At 40.8% G+C, this 14,932-nt stretch overlaps 3 protein-coding genes across 5 annotated transcripts; 1 reads left to right on the top strand and 2 right to left on the bottom strand.

Moving 5' to 3' along the window:
• Positions 1 to 431: 431 nt before the first annotated feature.
• Positions 432 to 7,031, bottom strand: kiaa1191 (KIAA1191 ortholog). 3 transcript variants are annotated; one of them, XM_037461118.2, is made up of 8 exons: positions 6,913 to 7,031; positions 6,109 to 6,200; positions 5,918 to 5,988; positions 5,528 to 5,639; positions 5,147 to 5,274; positions 2,778 to 2,929; positions 2,111 to 2,289; positions 432 to 1,572 (listed from the first exon to the last, which is right to left on the bottom strand). In XM_037461118.2, the coding sequence occupies exons 2-8, from the start codon at positions 6,134 to 6,136 to the stop codon at positions 1,367 to 1,369; spliced, it is 876 nt and encodes a 291-aa protein (XP_037317015.2). In that variant the 5' UTR covers positions 6,137 to 6,200; positions 6,913 to 7,031; the 3' UTR covers positions 432 to 1,366. The 3 variants fall into 3 exon arrangements, with proteins under 3 accessions (XP_037317015.2, XP_037317012.2, XP_037317013.2); XM_037461115.2 differs by having other exon boundaries at positions 5,804 to 5,988; XM_037461116.2 differs by having other exon boundaries at positions 5,804 to 5,988; positions 6,918 to 7,012.
• An 867-nt stretch (positions 7,032 to 7,898) lies between these two features.
• Positions 7,899 to 8,924, bottom strand: LOC119210949 (C-X-C motif chemokine 10-like). The gene is made up of 4 exons (XM_037461484.2): positions 8,756 to 8,924; positions 8,526 to 8,655; positions 8,316 to 8,393; positions 7,899 to 8,181 (listed from the first exon to the last, which is right to left on the bottom strand). Exons 1-4 carry the CDS (start codon positions 8,817 to 8,819, stop codon positions 8,112 to 8,114), a joined length of 342 nt encoding a protein of 113 aa, XP_037317381.2. The 5' UTR covers positions 8,820 to 8,924; the 3' UTR covers positions 7,899 to 8,111.
• A 2,215-nt stretch (positions 8,925 to 11,139) lies between these two features.
• Positions 11,140 to 12,089, top strand: LOC119211616 (C-X-C motif chemokine 10-like). The gene is made up of 4 exons (XM_037462665.2): positions 11,140 to 11,305; positions 11,397 to 11,526; positions 11,744 to 11,821; positions 11,956 to 12,089. Exons 1-4 carry the CDS (start codon positions 11,242 to 11,244, stop codon positions 12,023 to 12,025), a joined length of 342 nt encoding a protein of 113 aa, XP_037318562.2. The 5' UTR covers positions 11,140 to 11,241; the 3' UTR covers positions 12,026 to 12,089.
• The last annotated feature ends 2,843 nt before the right edge of the window (positions 12,090 to 14,932 follow it).

The following is a 14,932-nucleotide window of genomic DNA, read 5'->3' on the forward strand; positions in this document are numbered from 1 at the left end:
TCTGATTCAACTATTAACACCCTGTTTTAATCTGGGTAATATAAGTTAAAGAAACATAAAAGTCAGGCTAATGAATATAAAATGAGTTTATTGCACCACCTTCTGGCCAAAGACCGTAGCCCAAAGATTACGACTCACCTTCTGTAAATCTACGTCACCGCTAAAGAAAAATGCATTTAGTTCAAATCCAATGCTTGTTAAATTAAAATATAAGTGGAAGTAAAGGATGGCTTAGTCGTATTATTTGGCTCAATGTTCACATTCTGCTGTGGTTTGATTTCCATAGCAACCAACTACACCAAAACAAATGTCAATCAGGGAATTGTAATTCATGAATCATTGTGCACTCTTGAGATAAAACAATGTGAGCACCATGTGATGAAGGAGTGCGTTGCTTCATTGTTTGCATGAAGAAATGAGCCAGTGAACCATTTTGCTTGTTATTATCAGATTTATTTACAGATGTAAGTGGGAGAGAATCTCCCTTGTGCATTTACGTACTGGAATTCAACATTTTCAAACAAAACAGCAAGAATTTTTATATTGTGCCACTTCAATGCTTTGTATTTTCATAGCATGTTCAAACTACTTTCTGATGCATATAAAAATGTAATAAACAGAATACACCATTATTTTAAAATGCTCAATGTTGATTTAATGCAGAACACTGAAAAAAGCTTCAGTTGAAATAACAAAAAAATAATAAAAAGGTCAGTCATACTGTCTTACAAAGCAAATGAGATGCTCTTTCATACAAGTATAGTAATAATAAAAAAAAGCTTTACTTTAATGACAAGAACGCCAAAAAGCAAACATGCTGGAAGTTAGGCCCATATCAGCCATCCCACACTATACTCAGCATGCTTACTATATATATGCTATACTACAGACCTGTGTACTTATTCAAATAAATTATTATTAAAATAAACTGAGGCAATTGAGCATTATCAATTGAAATAGCTGGTCAGTTTTATTAGAGATAATGCTAAAGTGATTAGTTTGAGCAAAGAATACTTCATTTCAACAACTTCCAAGTTTTGCCCTCTTTGACAAAGGACAGCAAGGCAACGCATGTCAACGCACCCATTATGTCTCAAAACAAGAGCACTACAAGGCAAAACTACCTTTACAGATGAAAAATGTACTGAATGTTTTTTTATTTGGACCAATCAGATGGAGGGGATAGAAAGGGGATGGACTGACAGAAGATTGCATCGGAGTAAGTGTGCAGGGTCGTCTCTGTGGCTGGTGAGCTAATACTACGGGGTCACCTTCTTTCTCATCAGCCTCAGTGGATTTGTAGGGAAGAAGAGGGAAGAGAACTATTAAAAGATATGGTGCAGAGGTGTTATTACACAGCTGGTCTTCAGAAGCCCGAGGGTGTTAAAACATTCATGTCCCGAGGTTTTAGTTTGTGTGGCTTCGTGGGTGCCGGCTTGTTCTCGATACCCGAGATTTCAATCTTTGGGGGGATGAAATTGGCTGGGTTGTCCACCTTGAAGTTAACCTGTGTGTTGGTGCCATCCATGGTAGAGGACTTCTGCATGCCGAAATAGGACTGCAGTGAGAAGCCTGAAGAAGGAGAAACAAAAAGTGATGAGAGTTGACATAAATGAGCAGAATCTAGCAGTCGTAAAATCATCATGTTCTTTTGGACTGGAAAACTTTCACGCCTGGTGGTTATTCTGCTCCGACAGCAAGTCACATCAGTGTTTCCCACACATCAAACATCCTTGTCTTGCGATCTACCATGGTGACTGGCTCCGCCCCCTTACTGTCAAAAAGAACAACAGCGAGCGGGTAGAAAGTGCGTTCACGCGCGAGCAGAGATGAGCAAATATCTCGCTCGAGACGGACCGTTTGCTCGCAGATGTTTGATTTACGCGCACGCATCAACCTGATTTGCGGCCTCGAATTTTGACAGTGATTTGCAGTAATGTTGCAGACTGCAGACACATGTAGGCTGTAACAAATAGTACAGTACTTGTCACCCCGGGGTACTATACCGGGGGGGGGGGGGGGGGCTAGGCCACGCTTCCAGGGATAATCTCATCTTCATGACACTCATACTGTAATTCACACAAGATCCAAATGGGCATGAATCTCTCACCTGTGCTGGTTTCACAGCCTGGGTCGGTGGGGGACTTCTGTACCACAGATCGAGATCCAAAGAAGCTCCACCTCTCTGCTCCCCCTCTGCCCTCATTTCCTCCCATGTCTGTGCTGTGGTTGGGACTATGAAGCTCTGGATTGCCAAGAAAAGGAACAGGACTCTGCTGGAACCAGCTCCTGTGTTCCCGCCAACCAAGAGCAAGGATAGAATATTAGAAGGACTGCCATATGGCTCACAATATGAGCCAAGTTGGGACATGAAGCATGTGAAGATTTATGTTGCACGGTGTATTGATACTAAAAAGGCATCGTGGTACGATACAGCATATTTTTAGTGTTGATACTTCATTGACATGTAGGGCCATTAGAGCACCCTCACTGCTCCGCTTCCTGTCATGCTGAATGCACTGCACACATTGACTGTTGTATTTGTTACTATTATAGATAACTATAACAGTATTGTATTGCATTCATGGTATCACATATTTGTGGTATTGTATATCAAGTATCAGATGTCATAATATTTATGGCAGGTATTGTATCAGTGGTCATTTTGGTATCAGGACAACCCTAATAAAAAGAGAGCTTCCAGTTCCATCCACTTCAATAACATTCTGGATCTGTGTTTCAATCAAATAACAATACAAGCTAAACATTAAGCCTACCTGCGACTAACAGACGGTGATGAGTGGGGAGTCACACTGGGGGTGACAGAGGGGGTGACAGAGGGGGTGACAGAAGGGGTGACAGAAGGGGTGGATTGGTTTGATGTTGTACACCTGTCCTCCTTGAAGTCCCCGCTTGGCATTTTCAACTTCTGTAAAAACAGAAAAAGAACACAATGAGACACACATACTCTTTATATTAGAGTGATTACTTACTCATAATGTTGTTTAATTTCATGTATGCTTGTTCACAGCCCATGTTTTTGCCAAACGTGCCATGGACAGCGCACTGGTCTGATTGAAGAGCAAACACTGAATACACAAAGGAAAAGGTCAGCAGTGTTTTTCAGGACCTGCTGACCGATAATGATTTTTTTTTTCAAAGTGCGTCAGAGATCCTCTGAGCAAATCACCTGCTGTGACCACCGAGAGACACACAGCACATTTTAGCATCAAATCATTAGGATTTGATGTTGGACCACACATTAAAACATGTTTATATATTAAACATTATTATATCATGTTTCCTAATGTAAGCGGACACAAGAAGTTGGATTAAACAAAAGGCAATTGCAGTAATGAATGAGAACTGCTTGAACCGGTTAACAACCAGATCCTCTGCAATGGTTATGCAACACTGCTTATACTCAACTTAAAAAACAATTAGGGCAGTAGAGAAAGGGGAAAAACAGGTTCCAAGCAAGGCACAATGTTTATTACGTGCTCGTGTGCTAAGAAAGGGGAAGGAAGTCAATACGATCTCAATTATTTTAACGTTAACCTGTAATTACAACACTTGGGGTGGGGAAAGTGTGACACATGTTATCATCCCGCGTTAGCAAATGAGATGGCGAGCTGAACTAGTAACGTTAGTTAGCCTAGTTACATGAGGGTTAGGTTAGTTTGCCTCTAACCACGGTTAGCTGTAACTAACTGAGACTAAACGGTTTCCTAGACTATGTGACAATAAACGTCATGTTCCTGGTTTATTTAAGAGCTTATCAAGAGCTCACGATGTAAGTTTAGCGCGATGAGATCAAGCTTAAATGTTACAAATTACGTACCGTTAGCTTAGCTTAACTAACGGTATCTACGTTCGTGTATACGGGCAAACGCTAGCTCCAATGCAGGTATCGCTAACGTTAGCTTACGTTAGCTTACGTTAGCTTACAGTGTTGTTTTTCTAGCGGCCAGTTTTCGGTCGGAATGTACAAATAGCGACAGCTAAACACGATTATGTGACGTAACATACCTTTTTATGATACAATTTCTTTGACGTTCCAGTCCGTCAAATCTCTTAATTTTGTCCATAATTATCGGCTTTAACACGTTTTTCTTCTCGAAAACACAAACGATAACGCCTGTACACCACAGAGGGCCTAATACACGCCTTTTTGCCTAGGAGCTCGGTGATTGGTCCATTTGACCAAACCAGGTTGATCCAGTCATTTCAGGATGTTGCCTGGCAACACTACAGCCGGAAATGCAGCCCAAACTGATTACATCATTTGTTATTTACTAACATGTTGTCTGCAATCACATACACAAGACACTGCTGAACCAAATGGTTTTATCATATAATCTTCTACAATAAATCATGCTCATTTCGAGTAATTACAAGGACTTTTCGTAATGTTGTTGTCACTGGTCATAAAGGGTTTTTGTTGTTCTTTTGTGTTCAATTCCTACAACACTTTAGAATGTTGTTGAATGTCGGGTGAGAGCAACGTGCAAAGTCTGCAATGGGGGGGTTCAGGGAAATGGTATAAATACAGACAAAGGAGAAAACATAACCTTTGTGCATCCACACACTGTGTGCGTGAGATTCTCCCGTGTCACCTTTTAAAGAGGTCTTTGCACTATGTGAAAAATGCCAAACACTCAATCCTTTCAACTTGAAACAAACAATTTTCCCATTCTATTGGTGCACTTAATACATTGATTACACAGTTGTCCTGCTATCATTGTTCGTGGGATGTTTGACCACTGCGTTATGATCATGAAAACATCCTTAGCTCATGTCCCAATGTGACGTTTTAAAACCAAATATTTTAAAATCTAAAAAAACTCTTGTCAGAAGCACCCTGGTGGTAGAATAGCAGGAATAAAATCAGGAATCAGGAATAAAACATGAATAAAAGTGTAAAAACAACCTTAACACAGCTTACTCAATGTTTGTTTGCAGTGAGGTTCATTCATTTAAGCCTAAAGTATGTACTAAACTGTAAGCTAGAAAGTGTGTAGGAGTTTGTCTTTCGACTTTAATTAAAATGGTGCTACCTTCAATTATTTATTGTTATTTTGGGACAAATAGACACACTTTCACAACTCCTCGACACATGGAGGCTTCTGCATTAGTTCATACTCACTGTTGATTTGCCGTCGACCAGTAGGTGAAAACGTGTCTCCTCAGCAGAGAGCCCCTTGTGGGGACAGTACCCGGCTTCAGTGAGCCCTGCCTGGTGCTCAAACCTCTGGAGGCTCTCGTGAGTCTGCTCTAAGTGAGGACGGCCATAGAGTCAACAGAGGACACAAAGTGAGTTATTGTCATGGTATAATGCACTCCATTCTAGCCTGCTCTGAAGATTGTTTATCCATGACCATGGTGGCAGCCATCTGGCCAATGATAGGGGAGGTTGTATGTGCATAATTCTATGACATAATGGAAGTGTCTCGACACACATGGCTAGCGCCGAGATATTAATCTCAATGCCGTTAATGAACGTTTTTCCCTATTTTTGTTGACTTACTGATCATCAGTTCGCTCACTAAAGAGGTGGCTTTAGTTTTCACAACAGGTGCCGGGGACTTGACTGGCGAAGCTGCCTCAACAGCCACCAACTTCCGTTGGATCTGGCCCTCCTGATCACACACACTTTACACTGTTAGTTTACAAATGAGTTACAGAACAAATAAGAGCGAACCAAATGTGACCATCCATGCCCCAGAGGTTCAGTATTGCACAAGCCAAAACACACAGCATCTTGCTCATTTGGTTGAGATAGTGGGAACAAACAGCAAAGCACCTCTGCATTCTTCCTGAACCTGTGCCGTGGGATGACAGGGTCTTTCCAAAAGATGTTGACAGCCATGTCTGGAGGTGAATGTATGGTGGCATCCATGAGCTCATCATAGCTTACATTGCGCCTAGTCAATCCGATGGGAGACGAACAGGTGCCGAAAAGACCCGATGGGGTGCCCGACTCCAGTGCTACAGGAAATACAGAAATATGAGTTATGATGAGATGATGAGATACCTAATTCTGTAAAACAAGCAATTATTTAACACATTTCAAAATGTTCAAATTGTCCCAATTTCTCCCTGCATTACCTGGAAGGTCTCCCTGTGGTGAGGTCATTTTGACAGCAGATCAGAATGGCTGACCACAGGACGCTGGAGGGTGGCAGTGTGACGGTCCAAACCTTTATTACATGACATAGAAAAGGTCAGCTCCAATGGAAGTGTGTAGTCTGACAAGTGCATGTGAGGTTAATACATACATGTTACATGCATGTGTTCAGCACCCTATAGGCTCGAGTCAGAGAATACACAAGCCTGCTGTTTGTATTGACTGTGTGAGGTGCACCGTGTCCTGTTTCTGACCTACTGCAAATAGAACCAAAGAGTCTAGTTACAGCCCTTTCCTTAATATCAGTGGTTGGGAGCAGGCTAACAATTAGGGAAATGACACCTTTTGATTAAATGAAACATGTTCTACTTGTTGTTGTAATACCTCATTGCGTAAAAATGTACAGAAAGCCACTCAATAAAGTCCTCTCGGGTTTATTCAGCCAGGCTCACTTTGCATTGCAATCCACCTGCACCAGCTTTAAGCGGGCAGCACATTTACACAAGTGGGTTCTAAGAAGAGTTGTCACACAGCTGCCACCAGGTCCGCTGTCCGTCACGTCACAGTCAGATGCAATGACTTGCAAAACAGGAACACCGTGGGCGTGTGGAACCACGTCTAAAAGCTTCTGCGCGACAAGAATGAACTCTTTTTAGGGAATGCGGTGAGGCGCATTTACACACCACCACTATGTGTCATCCACCGATGCATGTTTATTGTTTAGTGATCAGCTGAGATTACACGAAGGAGAATAGTGTCACTGCTTTATTAAATTGAACACGTACCTCACCGTTTCCTCTCGTGCACGAGTTACGATCCACAGCCACGCGAGGCGCGGACAAATGGCGTGTGTTTCTTCATCGGCTGGTTCTTCCAGGACTTTTGGACAAGCAGCAGGGAGTAAACATTGGGGGAGGGCGGGAGGGGGGGGGTCCAACGGGAAACCCACCTATCCGACAGCAGGGGGCGGCGGAAGGGATCGTCCGAAAGTAGGAGTGCAGGAAGAAACTCGCCTTCTGGTGAAAACGACTATTAAACACATTGAGTCTGAAATAAACGTTTGATTGATTGATTGTTTCAGGAAAATGTTGTTATTGAGTTATGATCCTTAATGCAATAATGTGCACATTGACTATGATGTTGTTATTTGTATGGGCTACCCTCAACAACAACAAGTAGTAATCCTACTATGCCCTTCCTGGTTAATATCATTTTTTTTATTCGGTACGGTATTTTCCTGATAAAACAAACAAAGTATGATAAGTAGCCACTTCAGATAAGTCCCATCCACCACTCCCTGTTTAAATGTCTTCTTTCAACATTCAGAAGGTTAGGAAGGTCACATATAGGGGCTATGCTACATTTCTATGAAGGTAAATCTAATGTGTGTGTGTGTATGTGTGTGTGTGTGTGTGTGTGTGTGTGTGTATTAGAGAGAGAGAGGGAGGTTGAAGTTGAAGCATTACAGCCAATCAGAATCAACTGATCAGAGCCGCCCCCCTGCAGAGTTCAGCGTAGACCTGTGTTATTTCTTTTTGAGGGGGGGGGGGGCAGATTACCCTGTAATCGTAGAGTCTCTGCAGCTTTCTGATATCTCATAAATATAAGTACTAGTAATAGTCATTAGGTGTGTTGAAGAGACACCTTAAAAAGTGTCTCCCTCTGTTAGTTCTGTATGAGATCAGTGAACAAATAAACTGCATTTCTTGCATTTGCAGCCCCAAACCACAAAGTGGCGCTGTTGATGTAGAACAGAAAAACACAGTTTATTCCCTTGGGATTTTATTATTGTTGCAAAAACACTGACAATTACAAAATGCATACAACTTGGTTCACGTCACATTCTTCTATTAAAAACAACAACACATAGAACTGATATCAGTGCGCATCAGAATGAATAGGAAATAAAGAGAATTTGAGGTGCCTTTGTTTGGTGGGGGTCAGAGGTCATCTGGTGCTCATAATGATCAGAGGACATAAAGACTCAGATGTGAGCTGTGCTGCTGCTGGAGGTGGTGTCGGTGGGTCTGGTTGTTTTAGAGGCTGCCGATTTGCTATCAAAGAGGAAGAACTCACATTAGACACATTACAACAGTGTGGAAAGGACATTGTGTCACTCTTTATTAAATATGGAGATTCTATCAAAGATTCATGTTAGAAGTCACATGGTCAGTGTAAACATACTTACATCATCCTAGCGATGAGTCTTTGCACCGCCTTCACCTCGGGGTTCAGGCAGTAGCGATGGCCGTTGTTGTTGGTGACCCTGTTGAAGAGGACAGTAGAGGTCAACATGTCAACATGGTCCAGACGAATAGAGTGATCATCAGAAGTGTCGGATAGAAATGGACGAAAAAGCCACCACATCACATATGTGATGTGATTTAGTGTATCTTACACAATCTCCACTTTGTCACAGAAGATGGTTTTTGGGTAGATCTGGATCTGGATGTCCTTCATGTTTGTCCCACTTTGAATTCCCCTTCGGACATTTGTACACAGACACTGATTCCCAGATGTGTGATCAACTGGAGAAAGACAAAGAAAAGAATTACATGATTTATTCAATGGATTTTCACTTTGACCAACACAAAGAGCAGAGAATGATAAAGAACTATTAAAACTCACGCTGGGCTTCAGAGATGCAGAACATGACAGCCAGGAGCAGAAAGACTTTCATGATGCCGGACATCGTCGGTTTTCGGTTCAGTGAAGAAGACGCTGGTGCCGTGATGAAGGTGATGGGAGGAGCTGTAACAAGTGCAGCTGGAGAGTCCAATAGAACTGTGAGGGATCGAGGCCAGAGGGCTTCTTAAATGCTCTCCTTAGACACCGACCCCATCGTACTTCCTGTGGTGAGGGGATGTTTTTGAGACCGGAAAGGGAAACTTAAAAACCCCCCAAATCCCCCGAACCCGCACTTTCCATTCAATGTGTCACAAATTATATAATATAATAATAATAATTAGAAAATGTGAATTAAAAGTTGATTTTGATATCAAGTGAGAAAATATACAAACAAAAGTGTAACTGTTGATGTCTGTACAGCAAGAAAACCTGTAGACACACTGTCTGTCAGGCTTTATCACCCTTAAAATGGGACATTTTGACATTTTGAATTTGATTCAAATTAAGAATAGAGATCCCAATGAATGAGTCATAAGTTAATTTTTCAGGAACTTTAATCATGTCCAATAAACAGTTAACAAAAAACTAATGCTGGTGATATTTAGTTCCTTGTGGATTTAAGTAAATGGAGTTAATCCCATTAACTCATAGATGACAAAAAAAGGAAAGACGGAGCTGAAACTGAGCTGAATATGTCTTGTTGATTCTGAAATACCATAATGCATAAAATAAGACACATTAACTCTATATATGTCAGCACATGAGAGCGCTAATCTTCCTGTTCTGATGGACTTAGTCTAAATGCTTTTGGATAAAATGTCAAATCAGTTGGGTGTAGATTTGTGTGAACTATATTTACTGTGGCCACACAAGTGTTGGCAGGGGATCTATACAACGTCTTGTTGCATTGTATGCATGTTGTGTGGATCAGTGGTTAACACCATCAGCGCGTCTACGTGCACCCAATCACACACATTCTCGGAATAATGTGAAGTATTTCGTTCCTTCCGCTGTAGCTGTGTGTTAGTGACATGACATTCGTGGCGTGAATAACACAGTATTATCAACAACATTTGATGGATTCTGCATGTTGTGTCATAACCCCTAGTTGTTAGATATTAACTGCATCATATCTGAGATGCTACATGGTCTCGTAGCGTCATTCTCTCACCATCACAGATGACTCGCTCATTGATGGGTGTCAGCGTTGATCGGTTTCACGTCATTCAGATGGAGCGAGTTGGTGGTTATTGGGAAATAACAACATCAGTGACGTCATAGCTGTAGTATCTAAGGCCAATAGGCCGTGATGAGCACACCAGAAGCGCACAACGGAGCATCGGCCACCGAGCAATTCAGCTCCTCTCTTTCTGCGTCTTTCCATTTCAAAGATAATGCTTACGCTACTTAAGAATGCTGCTCAAATATTGGCTGGGACATGTGCATTCAATCCATATGCAAACCTACAGCGGGACCTAAATACCAGTTTGAGTGGGAAATGGCATCCACTCCTGTTATACTTTTTTTTAATACGAAATACTTCACATTATTCCGAGAATGTGTGTGATTGGGTGCACGTAGACGCGCTGATGGTGTTAACCACTGATCCACACAACATGCATACAATGCAACAAGACGTTGTATAGATCCCCTGCCAACACTTGTGTGGCCACAGTAAATATAGTTCACACAAATCTACACCCAACTGATTTGACATTTTATCCAAAAGCATTTAGACTAAGTCCATCAGAACAGGAAGATTAGCGCTCTCATGTGCTGACATATATAGAGTTAATGTGTCTTATTTTATGCATTATGGTATTTCAGAATCAACAAGACATATTCAGCTCAGTTTCAGCTCCGTCTTTCCTTTTTTTTGTCATCTATGAGTTAATGGGATTAACTCCGTTTACTTAAATCCACAAGGAACTAAATATCACCAGCATTAGCTTTTTGTTAACTGTTTATTGGACATGATTAAAGTTCCTGAATAATTAACTTATGACTCATTCATTGGGATCTCTATTCTTAATTTAAATTAAATTCAAAATGTCAAAATGTTCCATTTTAAGGGTGAAAAAGCCTGACAGACAGTTTTCTTCTGTTTTTGCTCTTAAAAACATAAAAAGTTATAATTTTGTTTGTATATTTTCTTACTTGATATTAAAATCTACTTTTAACTCAAATTATCTAATTATTCTTATCATCATATTAAATCATTTGTAACAACAGAGGACGTCAAGCGGGGAAAATAAATGAAAAGAGCGGTGTGATTTTGTGGGTTTTTAAGTTTCCCTTTCCGGTCTCAAAAACATCCCCTCACCACAGGAAGTACGATGGGGTCGGTGTCTAATGAGAGCATTTAAGAAGCCCTCTGGCCTCGATCCCTCACAGTTCTATTGGACTCTCCAGCTGCACTTGTTACAGCTCCTCTCATCACCTTCATCACGGCACCAGCGTCTTCTTCACCGAACCGAAAACCAACGATGTCCGGCATCATGAAAGTCTTTCTGCTCCTGGCTGTCATGTTCTGCATCTCTGAAGCCCAGTGTGAGTTTTAATAGTTCTTTATCATTCTCTGCTCTTTGTGTTGGTCAAAGTGAAAATCCACTGAATGATTCTTTTCTTTGTCTTTCTCCAGTTGATCACACATCTGGGAATCAGTGTCTGTGTACAAATGTCCAAAAGGGAATTCAAAGTGGGACAAAAATGAAGGACATCCAGATCCAGATCTACCCACTTACCGCCTTCTGTGACAAAGTGGAGATTGTGTAAGATACACTAAAGTTTAATTGCAATAAGGTGCTTTAATTATAAAAGAATAATCTATGTTTTGAATTTTCTGGGCTCATTGGAAGCTTCTTAGTAAACCTCTCACACATATGTGATGTGGTGGCTTTTTTGTCCATTTCTATCCGACACTTCTGATGATCACTCTATTCGTCTGGACCATGTTGACATGTTGACCTCTACTGTCCTCTTCAACAGGGTCACCAACAACAACGGCCGTCGCTACTGCCTGAACCCCGAGGTGAAGGCGGTGCAAAGACTCATCGCTAGGATGATGTAAGTATGTTTACACCGACCATGTGACTTCTAACATGAATCTTTGATAGAATCTCCATATTTGATAAAGAGTGACACAATGTCCTCTCCTCGCTGTTGTAATGTGTCTAATGTGAGTTCTTCCTCTTTGATAGCAAACCGGCAGCCTCTGATACAACCAGACCCACCAACACCACCTCCAGCAGCAGCACAGCTCACATCTGAGTCTTTATGTCCTCTGATCATTATGAGCACCAGATGACCTCTGACCCCCACCAAACAAAGGCACCTTAAATGACTGCAGATGTAGTTAGATTCAACTGTTTGTCTATTTATCCCCCTTTTATGCTGATGTTCACTTACATTATGATCTCTGCTCTATTTCATTTTCATTGCATCTGTTTTTGTAAACATCTGTTTGTGCTGAAACATTTTTATGCATTTTGGTATGCGCCAGAGTTTTTTTAATAAAAAGTAAATAAATTAAAAAGAAGCATTGATTGTTTGTTGATCGATGTAGGTGATAAAGATCAGGACGTTTACCTGATCTATACTCAGGTAAATGTGTGGTTACATGCCTAAACCTTTCTCAGCTATAGACTGCAGTCATACCAAGGCCCTATGCTTTTATTTCAGAAAATACCTACATTAACATTAAGTCCCTCTCACCCCTCCAGAAACCTTTTAAACAAAAGTTAACTGAAGCTTTGCTTTATAAATTTATCTTGTTACAATTGTATCATGTGCCTTTCTCACGTCTTCTGTTATTGCACATTGAAAGATCACAACAGTTCTATATCTGGTTAAACATAATAAATTTGTATAACCCAATAGAGTATCCTGACTGTATATATATGTATACTATCATATATTACATGTTATTTACGCTTTTATCCAAAGTGACTTACATTGCATTATAACCCGTGCATTATATTTTTGCCTGGAGAGCAATTAGGGGTTAGGCATCTTGCTCAGGGACACTTCAACATGGCTCATGAGGCAGCCAGGATTTGAACCACCAACCTTTACGGCCCCCAGCGCACTGCACTACTCCATGCGCCACCATCGCCCCATATACAGTGGGCATATACACATGCCCACTGGCCTTAGTTACCTAATGTCCAATTAACTAAAGTTTTCTCTACTTAAGCGTCTCAGTGGATTGCACTCCTTATTAGTAAAGTTGATATTTTGAGTCAGTTCAACTTTTTTCAAAGGTATTTGTTCACTCAACGTTAAAAAATGTGTTGGGACAAAAAAAAAAGAAAGTTGGCCTTTTTAGATTTTGGTTTGCTTATAATACTTCTATATTTTAACTTCAGTTAGAGTTTAAATGCAGGACTTTTTCTTGTTATGGAAAAAGCTGCTTTAACATAAATCATACTTTTTTGTCAAACCTTTTTTTTCCTACGATTTACATGGTATTTTGTCACAGCGTATCTCGTGCTTCACAAGAATTCTTTAATTAAATGAGAAGTGAAACCACACTGGTCTGTATAGACAAACTCTGCAGAGGAAGAGTTTGCTGAGGTTTGTAGTTGCTTTCCATTTATTGAAAAACGGGGTCACAATTTGTGGTTTTCGGTTTTGGTAAAGAGCTGCACTTCTAAAAGGAAACACGAATTATTAAACGCAAACTCAAACCCACTCTTATGCTCCACAGAGCCATCAGACTATATCACTATACCTAAAAACACAAACAAATTGTAGCACTTACATTGTACTTATAATGGCTCTTATGTGATGAGATTGCACTTTGTTGTTTCTTGTTCTTTTGAGTTTGTACCCTTATGGTTGAAATGCACTTATTGTAAGTCGCTTTAAATTAAAGCATCAGCTAAATGACATGTAATAGGTCAATTAATAAAAAACACTTTGTCCCTTAACAGCTGGAAATGCAGAGTCGCCCCCTTTCAACAAAGTGCAGCTTAACTGATGTGGGTTGGCGCACTCTCCAGCCTCAAAACCCATGAAATATTAACTGAAGAGAAATATGAAATCTTCAAGCTTGCTAAGTGCAGTCTTCAGAAATAAACCAGTGTGAGCCTGAAAAATAAACCACCGCAATATCTCAAATTTTCTACGCTCACTTTTTTTGAGGTGGAAAAACCTTCATGCGCTCTCTTCTGTGTCATTAGTTTTACGTAAGTTGCACTTACAGACCATCTGACCACTACCGTTTAGTCTGGATTATTTTAACATTTTATTTGAATGCAATTTAGTGCTTGATGTTTATTACTTTTATATGCATCTTTTTATTGATTTTACAACATATTCATGCCATGAATAACGCAGTATATATATATATATATATAGTGAGGCGTCTGGGTCCAAACCAAACACAGAGTTAGTGAGGAAAGGGTTTACACGCCGTCAACGTGGCTTTATTTACAAAACAATTGTGGGGTTCTTGGGTTTAGACGCCGGTCCCATCAGGATCAAACACGCATCCAAAAATCAACTTAAAGCGTCCTGGGTTTTCCTTCTTTGACAGAAATGTAGTCGTTAGCCAGGGGTTGATTTCAACATCACTTCTCTCCAGGGTCCAACAAAGTGGAGTCTGCTCTGATATGAGCCGGGCACGCACAGAGAGGCCAAGGGGCAGCTCCTGATTGGCAAGTCAACACGCGGGGCTGGGACCATATCGCCCTGATTGAGGATTAATCGTACCTCCCATCAATGACCCGCCCCAAGAGCTGCACCGGCCCCCCCTGTGTACGCCGGTGCTGCAATAGAAACTCTCACCTGATCGGGGGAGGGTTAGGGCCGAGACTCCACAATATATATAGATATATATATATATATTTCTTGAAGTGTAATATATCACTATTGACTAACACTTCATAACTAATTGGGATACATGGGAGTTGAATGTATTGCACATCTTTGACATTGTTCATTCTGTACACGTGACATCCTTTGTAACTGGGATCCCTCCTCTGACGTCCTCCCTAAGGTTTCTTCCCTCTTTCCCCTGGGAAGGGTTTTCATTTTAGGGGGGAGTTGTTCCTTTGCCAATGTGAAGGTTTTGGGACAGAGGATGTCGCATGTGTACAGACTGTAAAGCCCAATGAGATACATTTGTAATTTGTGATTTTGGGCAATACAAAATAAAATGAATTAAATTGAATA

The sequence above is a fragment of the Pungitius pungitius genome, chromosome 2 (assembly GCF_949316345.1).
Source record: "Pungitius pungitius chromosome 2, fPunPun2.1, whole genome shotgun sequence".
NCBI classification, from domain to species: Eukaryota; Metazoa; Chordata; class Actinopteri; order Perciformes; family Gasterosteidae; genus Pungitius; species Pungitius pungitius.